This window comes from Salmo trutta, chromosome 5 (genome assembly GCF_901001165.1).
Source record: "Salmo trutta chromosome 5, fSalTru1.1, whole genome shotgun sequence".
In the NCBI taxonomy this organism is placed as follows: domain Eukaryota; kingdom Metazoa; phylum Chordata; class Actinopteri; order Salmoniformes; family Salmonidae; genus Salmo; species Salmo trutta.
This window is the reverse complement of record NC_042961.1, coordinates 47726482-47744800: the sequence shown is the minus strand read 5'-3', so window position 1 is coordinate 47744800 and position 18319 is coordinate 47726482. Positions and strand designations below refer to the sequence as shown.

Here is an 18319-nt window from a genome sequence, read left to right as displayed (position 1 = left end):
AAACCTCTGGAAGTGGAAGGAAATATATTCTATTTTTCATCCTACTTTAACGTTGAATCTTAGAAATAGAGTAGGCCTATATACAGACATGAAAAAGTATTTCATATTTCTAATGGTAAAATAATGTACTTCCAGTCCATGTGAAGATATTGAACAATGGATGTCAATGGATCCATAACAACTGACTTATTTAGAGGGGAAAACCCAATTAGGCGTTGTTTCGGCTACAGCTACACAGTAACTATAATCTGAGTTGATGATACGGCCGCTGCTCAAACTCCGCCCACTTTAACTTTAGAGTAGGATCGGGAGAAATGTAATAGCTTTCGTTCTTAGCACGACAAACAGCTCTTTTCCATGTTTCGTTTAGGTTTTGTTGGATCTCTGGTTTTCTCCGTCCGTTTTAACTGAACTGTGCAACATCTGTTGAGAACTTTATTTTGGATAGAAATCGGTCGAAACGTGACAGACAGGTCTTGACACAATGTACAAATGCTGGGGAGGTTTCGTCTTGTACTATTATTTTGTTTCATTCGTGGCTACACAGCCTGAAACAGGTAATATAATATTTTGTATACTGTTTTTTTTAATACCATGGTCGTAGGCTATCTGGTCGTATCGTTTGATATGTTTAGTTTATGTCTTTATTAAACTTGGTTTGCCACTCTGGACGTTTTCCATTAATGACGTCAGAGTGATAAATTGTGCAAATATTTTCACCACCAAATTTGTCCATACTTGCAAGTGCATACTGAGATGATATAGAGTGAACAGAGGCAGACACACATTTAATTAAAATGGGAATGCTATATCGTTGACCACATTTAAAATTCCCAAATGCAGGACAAATTGATGATTTCGCGGAACATTCGCTGGACAGTGTAGTCTACATTATATATTAGTTTTTTAGGCATTAAGATCTTCTGGCAATTCAATTACTGTTTCGTGAGAAAAGTAGAGCAGACGGTGTTAAAACTATATAGCCTTATTTTATTTTGTTTCAATCAAAACACATACTGCCTAGTAGCCTACATTCGCACGCTGTTGAGTTTGTTGTAAAACCATGATTTGGTAAAACAGTAAATTGCATTATCACTAGCAAGGGCCTGCTGTTGTGATGAGCGAGCCACTCTCATCTCCCCTATGCGCTGGATAGAAACTGTGTTCTGATTGTATAGCATTTAAAAATGTAATTGCTGGAAAAAACATAGCTTGGGAAGTTTTGTCCCCTTGTCCCTGTTGAAGAGAGGAGGGTCTCAGATTTCTGTAGGTATAATTTTTAACTCTTAATATTCAGCTCAATAGCAACAATTTTACGACCAAGATATGTAAAATGGTTTTGAGATATGGAGTGGCATGCAAAATGTGCACTGACCATAGCAAGGGCAAAGACCTACAGTATAGGTCTCATGGATAGTAGCCTACAATTGCAACGTTTTTTTTTTAGGACACAATTTACTGTTGAATGAATACAGCAGTGGGTATTATATTTAGAGTTATCTATCTAGTTAATGTGTTTTGAGTTTCCACTTCCTCAGGTGTTGAACCCCACATTAACTGTCAGCATGCGGAGTGATGTGGGCTAGGGTGGATAAAATACCTGGGCCAAATTCTAGTCCCAGTCCGCCTTTGGGCCTACACACATATTATCAGCTATACTGCTTTGTGTGAGAATGGCACTAGAGGGGATGGCTGCCGTTTTACGGGCTCCTAAACAATTGTGCTATTTTGTGTGTTTTTTCGCATTGTTTGAAACTTATTTTGTACATAATGTTGATGCTACTTTCTCTTATGACCGAAAAGAGCTTCTGGATATTAGAACAGCAATTACACACCTCGAACTGGAAAAAAGATTTTTTCTTTAATGAATCTGATGCGAAGGATAGTGTTGCACCCAGACAAGGCCCAAATCCCCGTCATTCACATTAAGGAAATACAGGAAGCGCAGATCAGGGTGCCTTGTGAGAATTCGTCGGCGAGTGGGTAACGCACCTCTACCATCTGTTCTATTGACCAACATGCAATCACTGGAGAATAAACTGGATGAGCTCTGTTTGAGACTATCCTACCAATGGGACATATAAGATATTACAGTTTAAGTTTCACCGAGTCGTGGCTGAACGACGACATAGATAATATACAGTTGCTGGGTTTTCCGTGCATCAGCAGGACAGAACAGCTACATCCGGTAAGACGAGGGGTGGGGGTGTGTGTCTATTTATCAATAACAGCTAGTGCGCAATGTCTAATATTAAAATGACACAATTTCACCTGGTTAATATTGCCTGCTAACCTGGATTTCTTTTAGCTAAATATGCAGGTTTAAAAATATATACTTGTGTATTGATTTTAAGAAAGGCATTGATGTTTATGGTTGGAACAACGTGTACCTAAGTGATTATATGCAACGCAGGACAGGCTAGATAAACTAGTAATATCATCAACCATGTGTAGTTAACTAGTGATTATGATTGATTGTTTTTTATAAGATAAGTTTAATGCTAGCTAGCAACTTACTTCTTACTGCATTCGCGTAACCTCGTGGAGTGCAATGTAAAGCAGGTGGTTAGAGCGTTGGACTAGTTAACCGTAAGGTTGCAAGATTGAATCCCTGAGCTGACAAGGTAAAAATCAGTCGTTCTGCCCCTGAACAAGTCAGTTAACCCACCGTTCCTAGGCCGTCATTGAAAATAAGAATGTGTTTTTAACTGACTTGCCTAGTTAAATAAAGGTCTAAAAAAAAAAAACGGCCAAATTGGCGTCCAAAAATACAGATTTCCGATTGTTGTGAAAACTTGAAATCGGCCCTAATTAATCGGCCATTCCGATTAATCGGTCGACCTCTAGTCAGAAGTTTACATACACTCAATTAGTATTTGGTAGCATTGACTTTAAATTGTTTAATTTGGGTCAAACATTTTGGGCAGCCTTCCACAACCTTTCCACAATAAGTTGGGTGAATTTTGGCCCATTCCTCCCGACAGAGCTGGTGTAACTGAGTCCGGTTTTATGGGCCTCCTTGCTCGGACACGCTTTTTCAGTTCTGCCCACAAACTTTCTATAGTATTGAAGTCAAGGCTTTGTGATGGCCACTCCAATACCTTGACTTTGTTGTCCTTAAGCCATTTTGCCACAACTTTGGAAGTATGCTTGGGGTCATTGTCAATTTGGAAGACCCATTTGCGACCAAGCTTTAACTTCCTGACTGATGTCTTGAGATGTTGCTTCAATATATCCACATAATTTCCCCTTCCTCATTAAGCCATCTATTTTGTGAAGTGCACCAGTCCCTCCTGCAGCAAAGCACCCCCACAACATGATGCTGCCACCCACGTGCTTCACGGTTGGGATGGTGTTCTTCGGCTTGCAAGCGTCCTCCTTTTTCCTCCAAACATAACAATGGTCATTATGGCCAAACAGTTCTATTTTTCTTTCATCAGACCGGAGGACATTTCTCCAAAAAGTACGATCTTTGTCCCCATGTGCAGTTGCAAACCGTAGTCTGGCTTTTTTATGGCGGTTTTGGGGCAGTGGCTTCTTCCTTGCTGAGCGGCCTTTCAGGTTGTGTCGATATAGGACTCGTTTTACTGTGGATGTAGACACTTTTGTACCTGCTTCCGCCAGCATCTTCGCAAGGTCCTTTGCTGTTGTTCTGGGATTGATTTGCACTTTTTGCACGAAAGTACGTTCATCTCTAGGAGACAGAACGCGTCTCCTTCCTGAGCGGTATGATGGCTGCGTGTTCCCATGTTGTTTATACTTGCGTACAATTGTTTGTACAGATGAACGTGGTACCTTCAGGTCTTTGGAAATTGCTCCCAAGAATGAACAAGACTTGTGGAGGTCCACCATTTTATTCTGAAGTCTTGGCTGATTTGTTTTGATTTTCCCATGATGTCAATCAAAGAGGCACTGAGTTTGAAGGTAGTCCTTGAAATACATCCACAGGTAGACCTCCAACTGACTCAAATTATGTCAATTACCCTATCAGAAGCTTCTAAAGCCATGACATTTTCTTGAATTTTCCAAGCTTTTTAACGGCTCAGTCAACTTAGTTTATGTAAACTTCTGACCCACTGGAATTGTGATACAGTGAAATAATCTGTCTGTAAACAATTGTTGGAAAAATTACTTGTGTCATGCACAAAGTAGATGTCCTAACCGACTTGCCAAAACTATAGTTTGTTAACAAACTAAAAGTGAAAAACGAGTTTAATAACTCCAACCTAAGTGTATGTAAACTTCTGACTTCAACTGTATATATCCCAACCAGAACCCATGGATTACAGGCAACATCCGCACCGAGCTTAAGGCTAGAGCTGCTGCTTTCAAGGAGTGGGACACTAATCTGGACACTTATAAGAAATCCTTCTATGCCCTTAGACGAACCATCAAACAGGCAAAGCGTCAATACAGGAGTAAGATTGAATCCTACTACACCGGATCTGTTGCTCGTCGGATGTGGCAGGGCTTGCAAACTATTCAGACTACAAAGGGAAACCCAGCCTCCAGCTGCCCAGTGACGTGAGCATACCAGATGGGCTAAATGCCTTTTCTGCTCGCTTCGAGGCAAGCAACACTGAAGCATGCATGAGAGCACCAGCTGTTCCAGATGACTGTGTGATCATGCTCTCCATAGCAGATGTGAGCAAGACCTTTAAACAGGTCAACATTCAAAAGGCCGCGGGACCAGACAGATTACCAGGACGTGTACTCAGAACATGCGTGGACCAACTGGCAAGTGTATTCATTGACATTTTCAAACTCAACTTGACCGAGTCTATAATACTTACATGTTTCAAGCAGACAACCATAGTCACTGTGCCCAAGAACTATTCACTGACATTTTCAACCTCTCCCTGACCGAGTCTGTAATACATAAACTCAGCAAAACAAGAAACATCTTCTCACTGTCAACTGCGTTTATTTTCAGCAAACTTAACATGTGTAAATATTTGTATGAACATAACAAGATTTAACAACTGAGACATAAACTGAACAAGTTCCACAGACATGTGACTAACAAAAATAATAATATGTCCCTGAACAAAGGGGGGTCAAAAGTAACAGTCACTATCTGGTGTGGCTACCAGCTGCATTAAGTACTGCAGTGCAGCTCCTCCTCATGGGCTGCACCAGATTTGCTAGTTCTTGCTGTGAGATGTTACCTAGATGTCACTCTTCCACTAAGGCACCTGCAAGTTCCCGGACATTTCTGGGAGGAATGGCCCTAGCCCTCTCCCTCCGATCCAACAGGTCCCAGATGTGCTCAATGGGGTTGAGATCTGGGCTCTTCGCTGGCCATGGCAGAACACTGACATTCCTGCATTCCTGGTGTAACTCGGGCAGTTGTTGTTGCCATCCTGTACCTCTCCCGCAGGTGTGAGTTCGGCTGTACCGATCCTGTGCGGGTCTTGTTACACGTGGTCTGCCACTGCGAGGATGATCAGCAGTCCGTCCTGTCTCCCTGTAGCGCTGTCTTAGGCGTCTCACAGTACTGACATTGCAATTTATTGCCCAGGCCACATCTGCAGGCTTCATGCCTCCTTGCAGCATGCCTAAGGCACATTCACACAGATGAGAAGGGGCCCTGGGCATCTTTCTTTTGGTGTTTTTTAGAGTCAGTAGAAAGGCCTCTTTAGTGTCCTAAGTTTTCATAACTGTGACCTTAATTGCCTACCATCTGTAAGCTGTTAGTGTCTTAATGACCGTTTCACAGGTGCATGTTCATTCATTCTTTATGGTTCATTGAACAAGCATGGGAAACAGTGTTTAAACCCTTTACAATGAAGATCTGTGAAGTTATTTGGATTTTTACGAATTATCTTTGAAAGACAGGGTCCTGAAAATGGGACGTTTTTTTTGCTGGGTTTATGTTTCAAGCAGACCACCATAGTCCCTGTGCCCAAGAAAGCAAAGGTAACATGTCTAAATGACTACCTCCCCGTAGCACTCACGTCGGTAGCCATGAAGTGCTTTGGAAGACTTGTCATCGCTCATATCAACACCATCATCCCGGAAACCCTAGACCCACTCCAATTCGCATACAGCCCCAACAGAGCCACAGATGACGCAATCTAAATCCCACTCCACACTACCCTTTCCCACCTGTACAAAAAGAACACCAATATGAGAATGCTGTTCATTGACTACAGTTCAGTGTTCAAATTTTCAGCTGCACTATCGAGAGCATCCTGACTGGTTGCATCACTGCCTGGTATGGCAACTGCTCAGCCTCCGATCGCAAGGCACTACAGAGGGTAGTGCGTATGGCCCAGTACATAACTGGGGCTAAGCTTCATGCCATCCAGGACTTCTATACCAGGTGGTGTCATAGGAAGGCCAAACAAATGGTCAAAGACTCCAGTCACCAAAGTCATAAATTGTTCTCTCTGCTACCACATGGCAAGCAGCTCTGGAGCACCAAGTATAGGTTCAAAATGCTCCTTAACAACTTCTACCCCCAAGCTATAAGACTGCTGAACAATTAGTCAAATGGCCACCTGGACTATTTGCATTGACACCAATCCCCTTTTGGTTTACACTGCTGCTACTCGCTGTTTATTATCTATGCATAGTCACTTTACCCTCTACATGTACACTTTACCTCAACTAACCTGTACCCCTGCACATTGACTCAGTACCGGTACCCCCTGTATATAGCCTCATTGTTGTTATTTTATTGTGTGACCAAATATTTTTTCTTTCACTTTAGTTTACATAGTTTAAATATATTCTACTTTCTTAAAACTGCATTGTTGGATAAGGGCTTGCAAGTAAGCATTTCACGGTAAGGTCTACACATTGTAGTCAGCCCATGTGACAATTAACATTTGATTTGATTTACAACCCCTTTATATCCCTGTATGTATCCCACTTAACCCTTGAGCATGACCATAATAAGGGTTGTTGTTGTTTTTCCTTTAGAGCTCCCATCACCAAGAAATGTGACTTTCTCTTGGACGAACGAGTTCTGCTGGGAGCTTTCATGGAGTCTACCGGAGAATGTTGATAGTCAGAGATGTAAATACCATATCAATATGTCACAGATAGGCCAGGTGAGGAAAACGTTACAGGCCGTCCTGGCTACCATCGGTCAACCGAATAGAGTTGTCTGTTGAACATGATTGACTGTCTGCCCACTGTTTTCCAATGGCTTGTAGGCCTACAGATGTGCAGTTATATAAACACTTCCTCGTACTGCCAGCAGTACTTGTATTCTGGCACTAGATCAAGTTAAAAAGCTAATGTTGTACTTTGGATAATATTTTTTTTTTTTTTAGATTAGATGACATATTGTCCTCTGAAGCAAAAATAATTTTCCACAGACTCATACTGAACATTTCCCTAAAACACTATACCAACAACCCATCATCACCCAGACTAAGGCTTCATCCCAAATGCCGCTCTGTGCTCTATATACTGCACCACTTTTGACCAGAGCTCTATGGGCACATTAAACAGTGGTAGATAGCCCCTTATTCCTGTTAAGTTCCTAAATTCATTCCCTCTGTAATATCTTTAATTCTTGGATTTTCGCCTTGTCCTCACAGAAGAACATAATCAAGACGAAGAAGGAAACACGGTTAAAGGATTGTTTTCCTCTGATGGGAGTTGTGCGTTTCTCCATACAAACCCAGTGTAACAACAGGACACGGATGAGTCAAACTGTAGTTCACACCATCCCTGCCCCCACAGGTTGGTTATCAACAACAGAATGTTCTCCTAAACAACTCTGTCAACCTCTATTGGCCAGTTTTCCAAATCAGATTAAACCTAGTATTGGAAACAACGCAATTTTTAAGGAGGATCTCCATAAACAGACTTTTTAGGCCAGTACTAGACAATCTCTGTCGAGGGAACTGGCCCTTTACAGTATTCTACAGAGTTAATGTCATTGACTTGGGTGTAAATCTCTCTCTCTCTCGCTCTCTACCCTCTCGCTCTTTCTCTCTCCTATAACAGAGTTGGTGAAGAACTTCAAATGTTTTCTCTACTCTAAGGCCATGAACTGCAGCTGGCTCCTAACCAATCAGGTCCCAGAAGACCTCCAGCTTTACTACGGGTGAGAACAATTCTACTTCCTGCTTCTCCACCACTCACGGTCCAATACAAGGCTAACTGTGGAAGAGTGTTTATATTCAACAAAATATAGATGAAGAGTTACAAAGATAGTCTTTGTTTGGCTGGTTTTTCAGTTGTTATATCTATGACCCAATGTTTTTCCTGATTGGGTCATGTGGTTAGGAAATATTTAGGACCGTAACTTTGACCACACCTATACACTATCAGTCCCGTCATTTCTGATGTTTCAGGTTCAATAATATGAGTAAGGTATCAGAATGCAGTGAGTACCTGTACAACGACAATCGGAGGACAGGATGTCATCTGAGAGGAGACTTCCACATACGGATCTTCTTCCAGGTCAATGGGACTCTCAATGGTTCATCGGTACGGAATACCTTCGAGGTGGATCCTAAGGGCCACGGTAAGACTAAAACGATTCTATTTTCACTCTTCAGGCTAAATCTGAGGCTAAAATCTAAATAATAAATAGTCTGAGTCATCATAGTTTCCTTATTTAACATCATCGTAATCACGTTGCATCAACATCCCGTGGCGATTTGGCTTAATTTGCATCTAATTTTCATCAATGTATACAGTTTTTCTCTCAAAGGTTGCTTTATTAACTCTTTCTCTGTCCATGCTTTCTGCAGTGCAGCCCTTACCTCTTGAATTGAAGATCACAGAGGAAGGGAGCAATCTCAATATTAGCTGGATTTCACCAGACATAAGACATCCACGCTGTTGGAAGTACATCATCAACTATACCAGATGTAATACACCTGAGGTAAAGAAAGATAAGTGTGGGCAGTGATTCTGTACGGGCAGTGATTCTGCCATTGTTTCGTTTTAGCACTTGTCTGCAAAATGTTTATTGTCTTTTACAACCAGCCACTGTATAAAGTACACTTTTATATTTATCAACTTTGTTGTCTTGAATTACAGTATGTAGGTTTAGTAGAGTAAAAGCACTCAAATGTCTGTTGCTGTAATGTCGTTCCAGAGTAAGACCTTAGGATACAAGACTTGGATCATGGTGAACTATGACCCTCACTGTCAGTACCGTGTTCGCATTAAACCCATCTTTTTACAATGGTGTGGTATGGGAGAGGGTGACTGGACTCAGGAGGAAATATATGGTATGGTTTCCCCGTTCTTTCTTTCTTCTTGGGCCATCCTCTCTCATAATTATAAGCTAAATAAAATGGAGCTGGTATAATCAAATTGTATTTGTCACATGCGCCGAATACAACAGGTGTAGGTAGACCTTACAATGAAGTGCTTACTTACGAACCCTTAACCAATAATGCAGTTTTAAGAAAAAATAAGTGTTAAGTAAAAAATGAATGAGTAAAAATTATTATTATTATTTTTAAGTTAATTAAAGAGCAGCAGTAAAATAACAATAGCGAGGCGATATACAGGGGGTACCGGTACAGAGTTAATGTGCGGGGGCACCAGTTAGTTGAGGTAATTTAGGTAATATGTACATGTAGGTAGAGTTAAAGTGACTATGCATAGATAATAAACAGAGAGTAGCAGCAATGTAAAAGAGAGGGGGGGCAATGCAAATAGTCTGGGTAGCCATTTTATTAGCTGTTAAGAAGTCTTTTGGACCTAGATTTGGCGTTCCAGTCACTCTTGCCGTGCGGTAGCTGAGAAAATAGTCTATGACTAGGGTGGCTGGAGTCTTTGACCATTTTTAGGGCCTTCCTCTGATACCACTTGGTATAGAGGTCCTGGATGGCAGGAAGCTTGGCCCTCTTTATGTACTGGGCCGTACGCACTACCCTCTGTAGTGCCTTGCGATCGGAGGCCGAGCAGTTGCCATACCAGGCAGTGATGCACATTTAACATGCTGCTGGAAATGAGGTAAAACGGATTTAAATTTCCCTGCATTAAAGTCCCCGGGCACTCTGAGCGCCGCCTCTGGATGAGCGTTTTCCTGTTTGCTTATGGCCTTATACAGCTCATTGAGTGCGGTCTTAGTGCCAGCATCAGTTTGTGGTGGTAAATAGACAGCTACGAAGAATATAGATGAAAATTCTCTTGGTAAATAGTGTGGTCTACAGCTGATCATGAGATACTCTACCTCAGGCGAGCAAGACTTCCTTAGATTTCGTACACCATCTGTTGTTTACAGGCTGTTATCCTGTCGAAAAAGCGTAAAACCCGCCAGCTGTATGTCATTCATGTCGTCGTTCAGCCACAACTGTGAAACATAAGATATTACAGTTTTTAATGTCCCGTTGGTAGGATATATGTGCTTGTAGTTTGTCTATTTTATTATCCAAGGATTGTACTTTGGCTAATAGGACCAATGGTAAAGGCAGATTACCCACTCGCCGTCGGATCCTTACAAGGCACCCAGACCTACGTCCCTGATATCTCCGTCCCTTTCTCCTGCAAATGACGGGGATGAGGGCCTTGTCGGGTGTCTGGAGTACAGAGTGTACACTGAGTGTACAAAACATTAAGGACACCTTCCTAATATTGAGTTGGACCCCCCCTTTTGCCCTCAGAGCAGCCTCAATTTGTTGGGGCATTCACACTACATAGGTGTCAAAAGCATTCCATAGGGATGCTGGCCCATGTTTACTCCAATGCTTCCCACAGTTGTGTCAAGTAGGCTGGATGTCCTTTAGTGGGTGGACCATTTCCCCATACACAGGGGAAGATTTTGAGCGTGAAAAACCCAGCAGCATTGCAGTTCTTGACACAAAACGGTGTGCCTGGCACCTACCCCGTTCAAAGGAATATATTTTTTTGAAAACTCTGTTTATTAAGTTTTTCACACAAGACAACACAAACAATATAAATAATATACTCAACTAGAAAAAAGAAAAAAGAATAGCTTTAAAGATACCGTACTTTAGACAAGTTAAACACACCGGGCAGAAGGCTACAAAGGTTAAAGGGCAATCTGTAGTACAGGTACAGAGCGGACACCTCACCATTGTTCCTGTAAACAGTCAAGGGATGGGGGTGGAGAAATGCAACCACTCACAGACAGTCATGGCCACAGACCGACCATCCACTGGACCAAAAATAAAGTTTACAATGCTTTAAAAAAAGGGAAAAAAATGTATGTAAGCGAGAACAAATAAAAAAAACAAGGCAAAACAAGTTCACATTTTAGTATCTGACAGGGCAAGATGAACAAGGCATCTGCAGGTCACATTCAATAAGAATCATTAGGTACATCATCAACCTTAATGTCCCCCCCCCCCCCCCCCCCCCCCCCCAAAGACATACTCATCCAACCCTTAAGTCACAGGGGAGTCAAATATAGACTTATTTTTGTTTTAATATGAATGCCATCAGAGGATGGACTGTTTAAAGTAAGACCGGAATGGAGCCCAAGCCTCATAAAACAGTTTGGGATTCCCACGTGTATTGAATTTAGAGGTCGACCGATTATGATTTTTCAATACCGATACCGATTGGAGGACCAAAAAAAGCCGATACCAATTAATCAGTCTTATTTGTAATAATGACAATTACAACAATACTGAATGAACACTTATTTTAACTTAATATAATACATCAATAAAATCAATTTAGCCTCAAATAAATAATGAAACATGTTCAATTTGGTTGAAATAATGCAAAAACACAATGTTGGAGAAGAAAGTAAAAGTGCAATATGTGCCATGTAAGAAAGCTAACGTTTAAGTGCCTTGCTCAGAACATGGGAACATATGAAAGCTGGTGGTTCCTTTTTAACATGAGTCTTCAATATTCCCAGGTAAGATGTTTTAGGTTGTAGTTGTTATTATAGGAATTATAGGACTATTTCTCTCTATACGATTTGTATTTCATATACCTTTTGACTATTGGATGTTCTTATAGGCACTTTAGTATTGCCAGTGTAACAGTATAGCTTCCGTCCCTCTCCTCGCTCCTACCTGGGCTCTTACCAGGAACACATCGACAACAGCCACCCTCGAAGCAGTGTTACCCATGCAGAGCAAGGGGAACAACCACTCCAAGTCTCAGAGCGAGTGACGTTTGAAACGCTATTAGCGCTAACTAGCTAGCCATTTCACATCGGTTACACCAGCCTAATCTTGGGAGTTGACAGGCTTGAAGTCATAAACAGCGCAATGCATTGCGAAAGCTGCTGGCAAAACGCACGAAAGGGCTGTTTGAATGAATGCTTACGAGCCTGCTGGTGCCTACCACCGCTCAGTCAGACTGCTCTATCAAATCATAGACTTAATTATAATATAATAAACACCCAGAAATATGAGCCTTAGGTCATTAATATGGTCGAATCCGGAAACTATCATCTCGAAAACAAAACGTATTTTTCTTTCAGTGAAATACAGAACCGGTCCGTATTTTATATAACGGGTGGCATCCCTAAGTCTAAATATTCCTGTTACATTGCACAACCTTCAATGGTATGTCATAATTACGTAAAATTCTGGCAAATTAGTTCGTAACGAGCCAGGCAATGAATGCAAGAGCAGTGACACAATTTCATGTTAGCAGGCAATAGTAACTAAATATGCAGGTTTAAAAATATATACTTGTGTATTGATTTTAAAGAAAGGCATTGATGTTTATGGTTAGGTACATTGGTGCAACGACAGTGCTTTTTTCGCAAATGCGCTTGTTAAATCATCACCCGTTTGTCGAAGTAGGCTGTGATTCGAAATTAACAGGCACCGCATCGATTATATGCAACGCAGGACACGTTAGATAAACTAGTAATATTATCAACCATGTGTAGTTAACTAGTGATTATGTTAAGATTGATCGTTTTTTATAAAATAAGTTTAATGCTAGCTAGCAACTTACCTTGGCTTCTTGCTGCCCTCGCGTTACAGGTAGTCAGCCTGCCATGCAGGCTTCTCGTGGAGTGCAATGTAAGGCAGGTGGTTAGAGTGTTGGACTAGTAACCAGAAGGTTGCAAAAAACGAATGCCCGAATCCCCCCTCAACAAGGCAGTTAACCCCCGTTCCGAGGCCGTCATTGAAAATAAGAATGTGTCTTTAATCTGACTTGCCTAGTTAAATAAAGGTGTAAAACATTTTTTTTTTTAAATCGGCAAATCGGTGGCCAAAAATACCGATTGCCGATTGTTATGAAAACTTGAAATCGGCCCTAATTAATCGTCCATTCCGATTAATCGGTCGACCTCTAATTGAATTGAATTTGTTCTAGTTTCAGAGAGCACAACACATGTCCCACCCAATATTTATAAGATGGGGGAGCTGCCATCTTCCAGTTCTGTAGTATTAGCCGTCTAGCTAAAAGTTGTATAAGCAACAGTGTAAAACTGAATTCTTGACAGGGGGGTACCTATGGGCAGTACTCCAAAAAGGATTGTAAGGGGAGACTGATCTATAACAGTGTCATTTATATCAGAGAAACATTTAAATATTAATTCCCAGAAACCTCAAAATATGAATTCCCAGAAACCTCAAAGGAATTTCAATCTTTAATATTTTGTCTTTCCCATTCACCCACTGAATGGCACACATACACAATCCATGTCTCAATTGTCTCAAGGCGTAAACATCTTTATTTAAACTGTCTCCTCCCATTCATGTACACTGATTGAAGTGGATTTAACATCTTATTAGCTAGTTATATGTAAACCTCTATCCTGACATTGTTGTTTGTTTAGGTAAAGATGGGAATCGGGATTGGCACCTGCATGTTGCAGCCATCTTCATTTCAGTCATGGCGGTTATAGGTTCCATCGTGGTTTGTTTTTGTATAAGGAAGTGAGTACACATCAATCTATACACGTCTGAATTCACTCCACAAAATATGGGATACTGCAATCTCTGAATGGCGATGAATATATTGTAGGTCATTTTTTAGATATTATACCAAATGACTGTGTCTTCTGCCTATAGACACAAGGACAAGATCCTCCCCCAAGTTCCCAAGCCAACCAACCTCATCAGTGATATGTTCAACAACAACAATGACATGAGCATTAATGAGCACCTCTACATCCCAGCACAAGAGGAAGTAGACTGTATGATCACCCTAGTACAAGACCCTCTTCCTCAGCAGCCAGAGTCGTGAGAAACAACATGAATATACAGTGAACCTGTGGACAAGCTGGTAGTGGCCCAGCAGACTGGGAGGACCTCAGTGTTTTAACCTTGTGTGGTGGTGGCTTTTTGACTTAACATGGGATACTTTGAGAATTAACACCGGTAACCAGGATCCCAGGACCACTCTTCACATTTCCTGAAAAAAATTAAATGACAAGACCCGGGAAACTACAGCATTTCCCACCAATGTTGCACTAATGCAATTCCACAAAATACACATGCGCAGCAGCAAATTAGCTAAAAATAAAATGGCACATTATCCAAACAGGTAAGCCTTTACCTTAGCTTATTTACTTCACACAAAGTCTCCATAAATTCAAAGCACACACATACTTGACACTGCCTGACTGCACACGAGAAACTAATTTATCATCAGAGTTATCATCAGAACTGAAAATTCGATCCCGGTCCGACCCGAGCCTGGTGAGATGAAGTCGGAGCCCAGGCCTAGTCCGACATCACAGAAATAAAATTAGCCCGGCCGCGAAAAAAAGACAGATTTCTGAAAAACAGTAGGCTATGTTGATTTAAACTGGTGTTGAGAACAACATGGCGGAGGTGGGCGGCAGCGGCGTGAGGAGACAAGGAAAAAGACATTGGGCCAGAAAAAGCACAGAGAGACGAAAACTCGCCTTATTATGATCATCTGAATGATGAAAATATTGTAAAAATGTATTCTAATGCAATTGAAGGCATGTATCAAATTCATGCTTATACTGAAACTCCCAAAGTCATATCCAACCGTTATACTAATTTAAAGTAATAGTTGTGTGTGGTCACGTAGATTTATAATTTCAGCACCGTTTTGATCGGGGCAGCGCCATCATGCTGCTTTGAGACAAGCTTGGGGGACTCGTCTAGACAAATCAATCAATGTCACATTTTTGTTTTCACTGAATCTCCGTTTGGATATTTGGTAACCATTAGGCTACGTTGTAGTGTGCTAATCATCTTTTTTGCTTTTTTTTGCTTTATTTTGCTCTTCACTCGCGTAGTAGCTTGTCCTACTCCCAACCAAAAGCCTGTGACATATCTGATAATCAATCAGTGTGATTTTGTTTCACTGAATCTCTGTTTGTATATTTGGTTAATTGCTCTCTGGCTGTACAAGTGGAAATGGTAGCTCATTTATTCATTTGCTCATCTATCACTGATCAGAAACATGTAGCATGCAATAATGTAGCCTAAATCAAGTGTATTATTTATCTATTGACTCACTAGCCTTTATATCAAGGCTATTTTCCTATCGCCCCAATCCCACTGAAACCCAAAATCCTTCATTGTAATCCATAGGTTGGTTTATCAGAGCACGTCTCGCCTATGCATGTCAAAATACTGCTAGAACATTTTCCCCGCCTCTCTGCGCTGTCTCGTATTGCTGCCCTAATGAGAGCTTCAATAGAGAATGTGTGGTCAACAAACGATATGAATAGATGTGAACAGTTGGTCCCTGTTAAGATACTGTAGTGGAAATGTTAGTGTCCTCTGTGTCTCTTGCAAATGTGCGACTACATGTAGCATGTTGTTGCCTGGTTCTTGTGTTAGGATGTTCTGGGACTGCTCTCAGAGGACTGATGGAAGAAGAACAGAAAGAAGGGAACACATAGTTTCTAGGTGTTGGATCAAAGTAACAATGTGACACCTAGTTTGTGCATCAGTATAAAGAGTGCTGAAGTGAGAGCAGCCCATCAGAGCTTCTGACAGACTTTGTTGTAACCTCTCCGGCCGATATCAATAAAGATTTGTTCATTTAACTTTGACTTGGAGTCCTTAGTGGTAATTTCCATGACAATACCTTGATATTTAAACCATTTCCTCTCTTCATCTCCCTGTTTTTCATGAGCTGATCTGCTGTCTGTAAAATCATCAACTCGATTTTGCCAATTATCACTCAGTCAAATGTATTTATAAAGCCCTTTTTACATCACCAGATGTCACAAAGTGCTTATACAGAAACCCAGCCTAAAATCCCAAACAGCAAGCAATGCAGATGTAGAAGTACAGTGGAAAGGAAAAAAATCCCTAGAAAGGCAGGAACCTAGGAAGAAACCTAGAGAGGAACCAGGCCAGCACCTCAGGAGTAAATGTCAGTTGGCTTTTCATAGCCGAGCATTTAGAGGTCGAGACAGCAGGTGCGGTCGAAAAGAGCGAGGGGGTCGAAAACAGCAGGTCCAGGACAAGGTAGCATGTCCGGTGAAAAGGTCAGAGTTCCATAGCCGCAGGCAGAACAGTTGAAACTGGAGCAGCAGCAAGACCAGATGGACTGGGGACAGCCAGGAGTCATCAGGCCAGGTAGTCCTGAGGCATGGTCCTCCGGGAGGAGTGGGATAGAGAGAATTAGAGGGAGCATATATAAGTTCACACAGGACACCAGATAAGACAGGAGAATTACACCAGATATAACAGACTGACCCTAGCCCCCCGATACATAGACTATTGCACCATAGATACGGGGGCGGGGGGGGCACTGGCCCTGTTCGACAATACCCCCGGATAGGGCCAACCAGGCAGGATATAACCCTACCCACTTCGCCAAAGCATAGCCCCCACACCACTAAAGGGATATCAACAGACCACTAACTTACTACCCTAAGACAAGGCTAAGTATAGCCTACGAAGATCTCTTCCACTGCACAAACCCAAGGGGGTGCAAGACGGGACAGGAAGATCACTTCAGTGACTCAACCCACTCAAGTCGGGTATAGTGCAAAAAAGCCTGGCACTGCGCTATACTGCCATCTATCTGCCATCCAGGGAACAATAGATATATTCAGTGAAGTGATTCAGGCTTGCATTAAACACATTGAATTGAAATTGTATCATTGTTATGTATTATGAATGGAAAATAGGAAATTCACCGTGAGCCACAAATGAATGCAGCCTGTTGTCAATGAGTGCCACTGGTGTAATCCAATTAGGGTTTCCAATCTCTCCAAAAGAATGTGACGATCGATGGTGTCAAAAGCGGCACTAAGATCTAGGAGAACAAGGACAGAGGTAGAGCCTTGGTCTGAACCATTAAAAGGTAATTTGTCACCATCACGAGTGCAGTCTCAGTACTATGATGGGGTCTAAAACCAGACTGAAGCATTTCGTATACATTATTTGTCTTCAGGAAGGCAGTGAGTTGCTGTGCCACAGCTTTTTCAAAATAAATTGAGAGGAATGGGAGATTCGATATAGGCCAATAGTTTTTTACATTTTCCAGGTCAAGGTTTGGCTTTTTCAAGAAAGGCTTTATTACTGCCACTTTTAGTGAGTTTGGTACACATCCGGAGGATAGACAGCCGTTTATTATGTTCAACATAGGACGGCAAAGCACAGGAAGTAGCTCTTTCAGTAGTTTAGTTGGAATTGGGTCCAATATGTAGCTGGAAGGTTTAGAGACCATGACTATTTTTGTGAATGTGTCGAGAGATACAGAATTAAAAAACTTGAGTGTCTCCATTGATCCTAGCAGTTCTGTGCAGACTCAGGACAAATGAGCTTTGGAGGAATACACAGATTCAAAGAGGAGTCTGTAATTTGCTTTTTAATGATCATGATCATTTTGTCGAAGAAGTTCATGAATTGATCACTGCTGAAGTGAAGACATCCTCTCTTGGGAAATGCTCCTTTTTAGTTAGCTTTGCGACACTATCAAAAATACATTTTGGATTATTCTTATTCTCCTCAATTAGGTTGGAAAATTAGGCTGATCGAGCAGGTTCTTTGATATTGCACGGCACTGTCTTTCCAAGCTAGTCGGAAGACTTCCAGTTTGATGGAGCGTCATTTCCGTGCCCATTTTCTGGGAGCTTGCTTCAGGGCTTGGGTATTTTCTGTATACCAGCGAGCTAATTTCTTGTGACAACTGTTTTTTGTTTTTAGGGATGCGACTGCATCTAGGGTTTTATGGAAGGTTAAATGTAGAGCCTCAGTTAGGTGGTTAACTGATTTTTGTACTCTGACGTCCTTGGGCAGGTGGAGGGCGTCTGGCAGGGCATCTAGGAATCTTTGGGTTGTTCGAGTTTTTATAGCGCAGCTTTTGATAATCCTTGGTTGGGGTCTGAAAACGTAATAAGATTGTTGTACAACAGATCCAAAATATTTATTATGCAGGACAAAACTATATCCAGGGTATGACTGTCGCAGTACGTAGGTCCAGAAACATGTTGGACAAAACCCACTAAGTT

The 18319-nt window shown here is 41.6% G+C and overlaps 1 protein-coding gene across 1 annotated transcript; it reads left to right on the top strand.

Annotated features, from left to right (window-relative positions):
* Positions 1 to 274: 274 nt before the first annotated feature.
* LOC115194306 (interleukin-5 receptor subunit alpha) lies at positions 275 to 15904 on the top strand. The gene is made up of 9 exons (XM_029753925.1): positions 275 to 557; positions 6928 to 7058; positions 7554 to 7698; positions 7966 to 8065; positions 8316 to 8488; positions 8718 to 8851; positions 9068 to 9203; positions 13703 to 13802; positions 13938 to 15904. Exons 1-9 carry the CDS (start codon positions 485 to 487, stop codon positions 14110 to 14112), a joined length of 1167 nt encoding a protein of 388 aa, XP_029609785.1. The 5' UTR covers positions 275 to 484; the 3' UTR covers positions 14113 to 15904.
* The last annotated feature ends 2415 nt before the right edge of the window (positions 15905 to 18319 follow it).

What these genes read in the sequence shown, in the direction of transcription:
- LOC115194306 (XM_029753925.1), top strand. Translation starts at nt 485, where the DNA reads ATGTACAAATGCTGGGGAGGTTTCGTCTTGTACTATTATTTTGTTTCA. An exon ending in GGCTACACAGCCTGAAACAG is followed by an intron (nt 558 to 6,927) that starts GTAATATAATAT and finishes TTTTTCCTTTAG; the next exon opens with AGCTCCCATCACCAAGAAAT. An exon ending in CCAGATGTAATACACCTGAG is followed by an intron (nt 8,852 to 9,067) that starts GTAAAGAAAGAT and finishes ATGTCGTTCCAG; the next exon opens with AGTAAGACCTTAGGATACAA.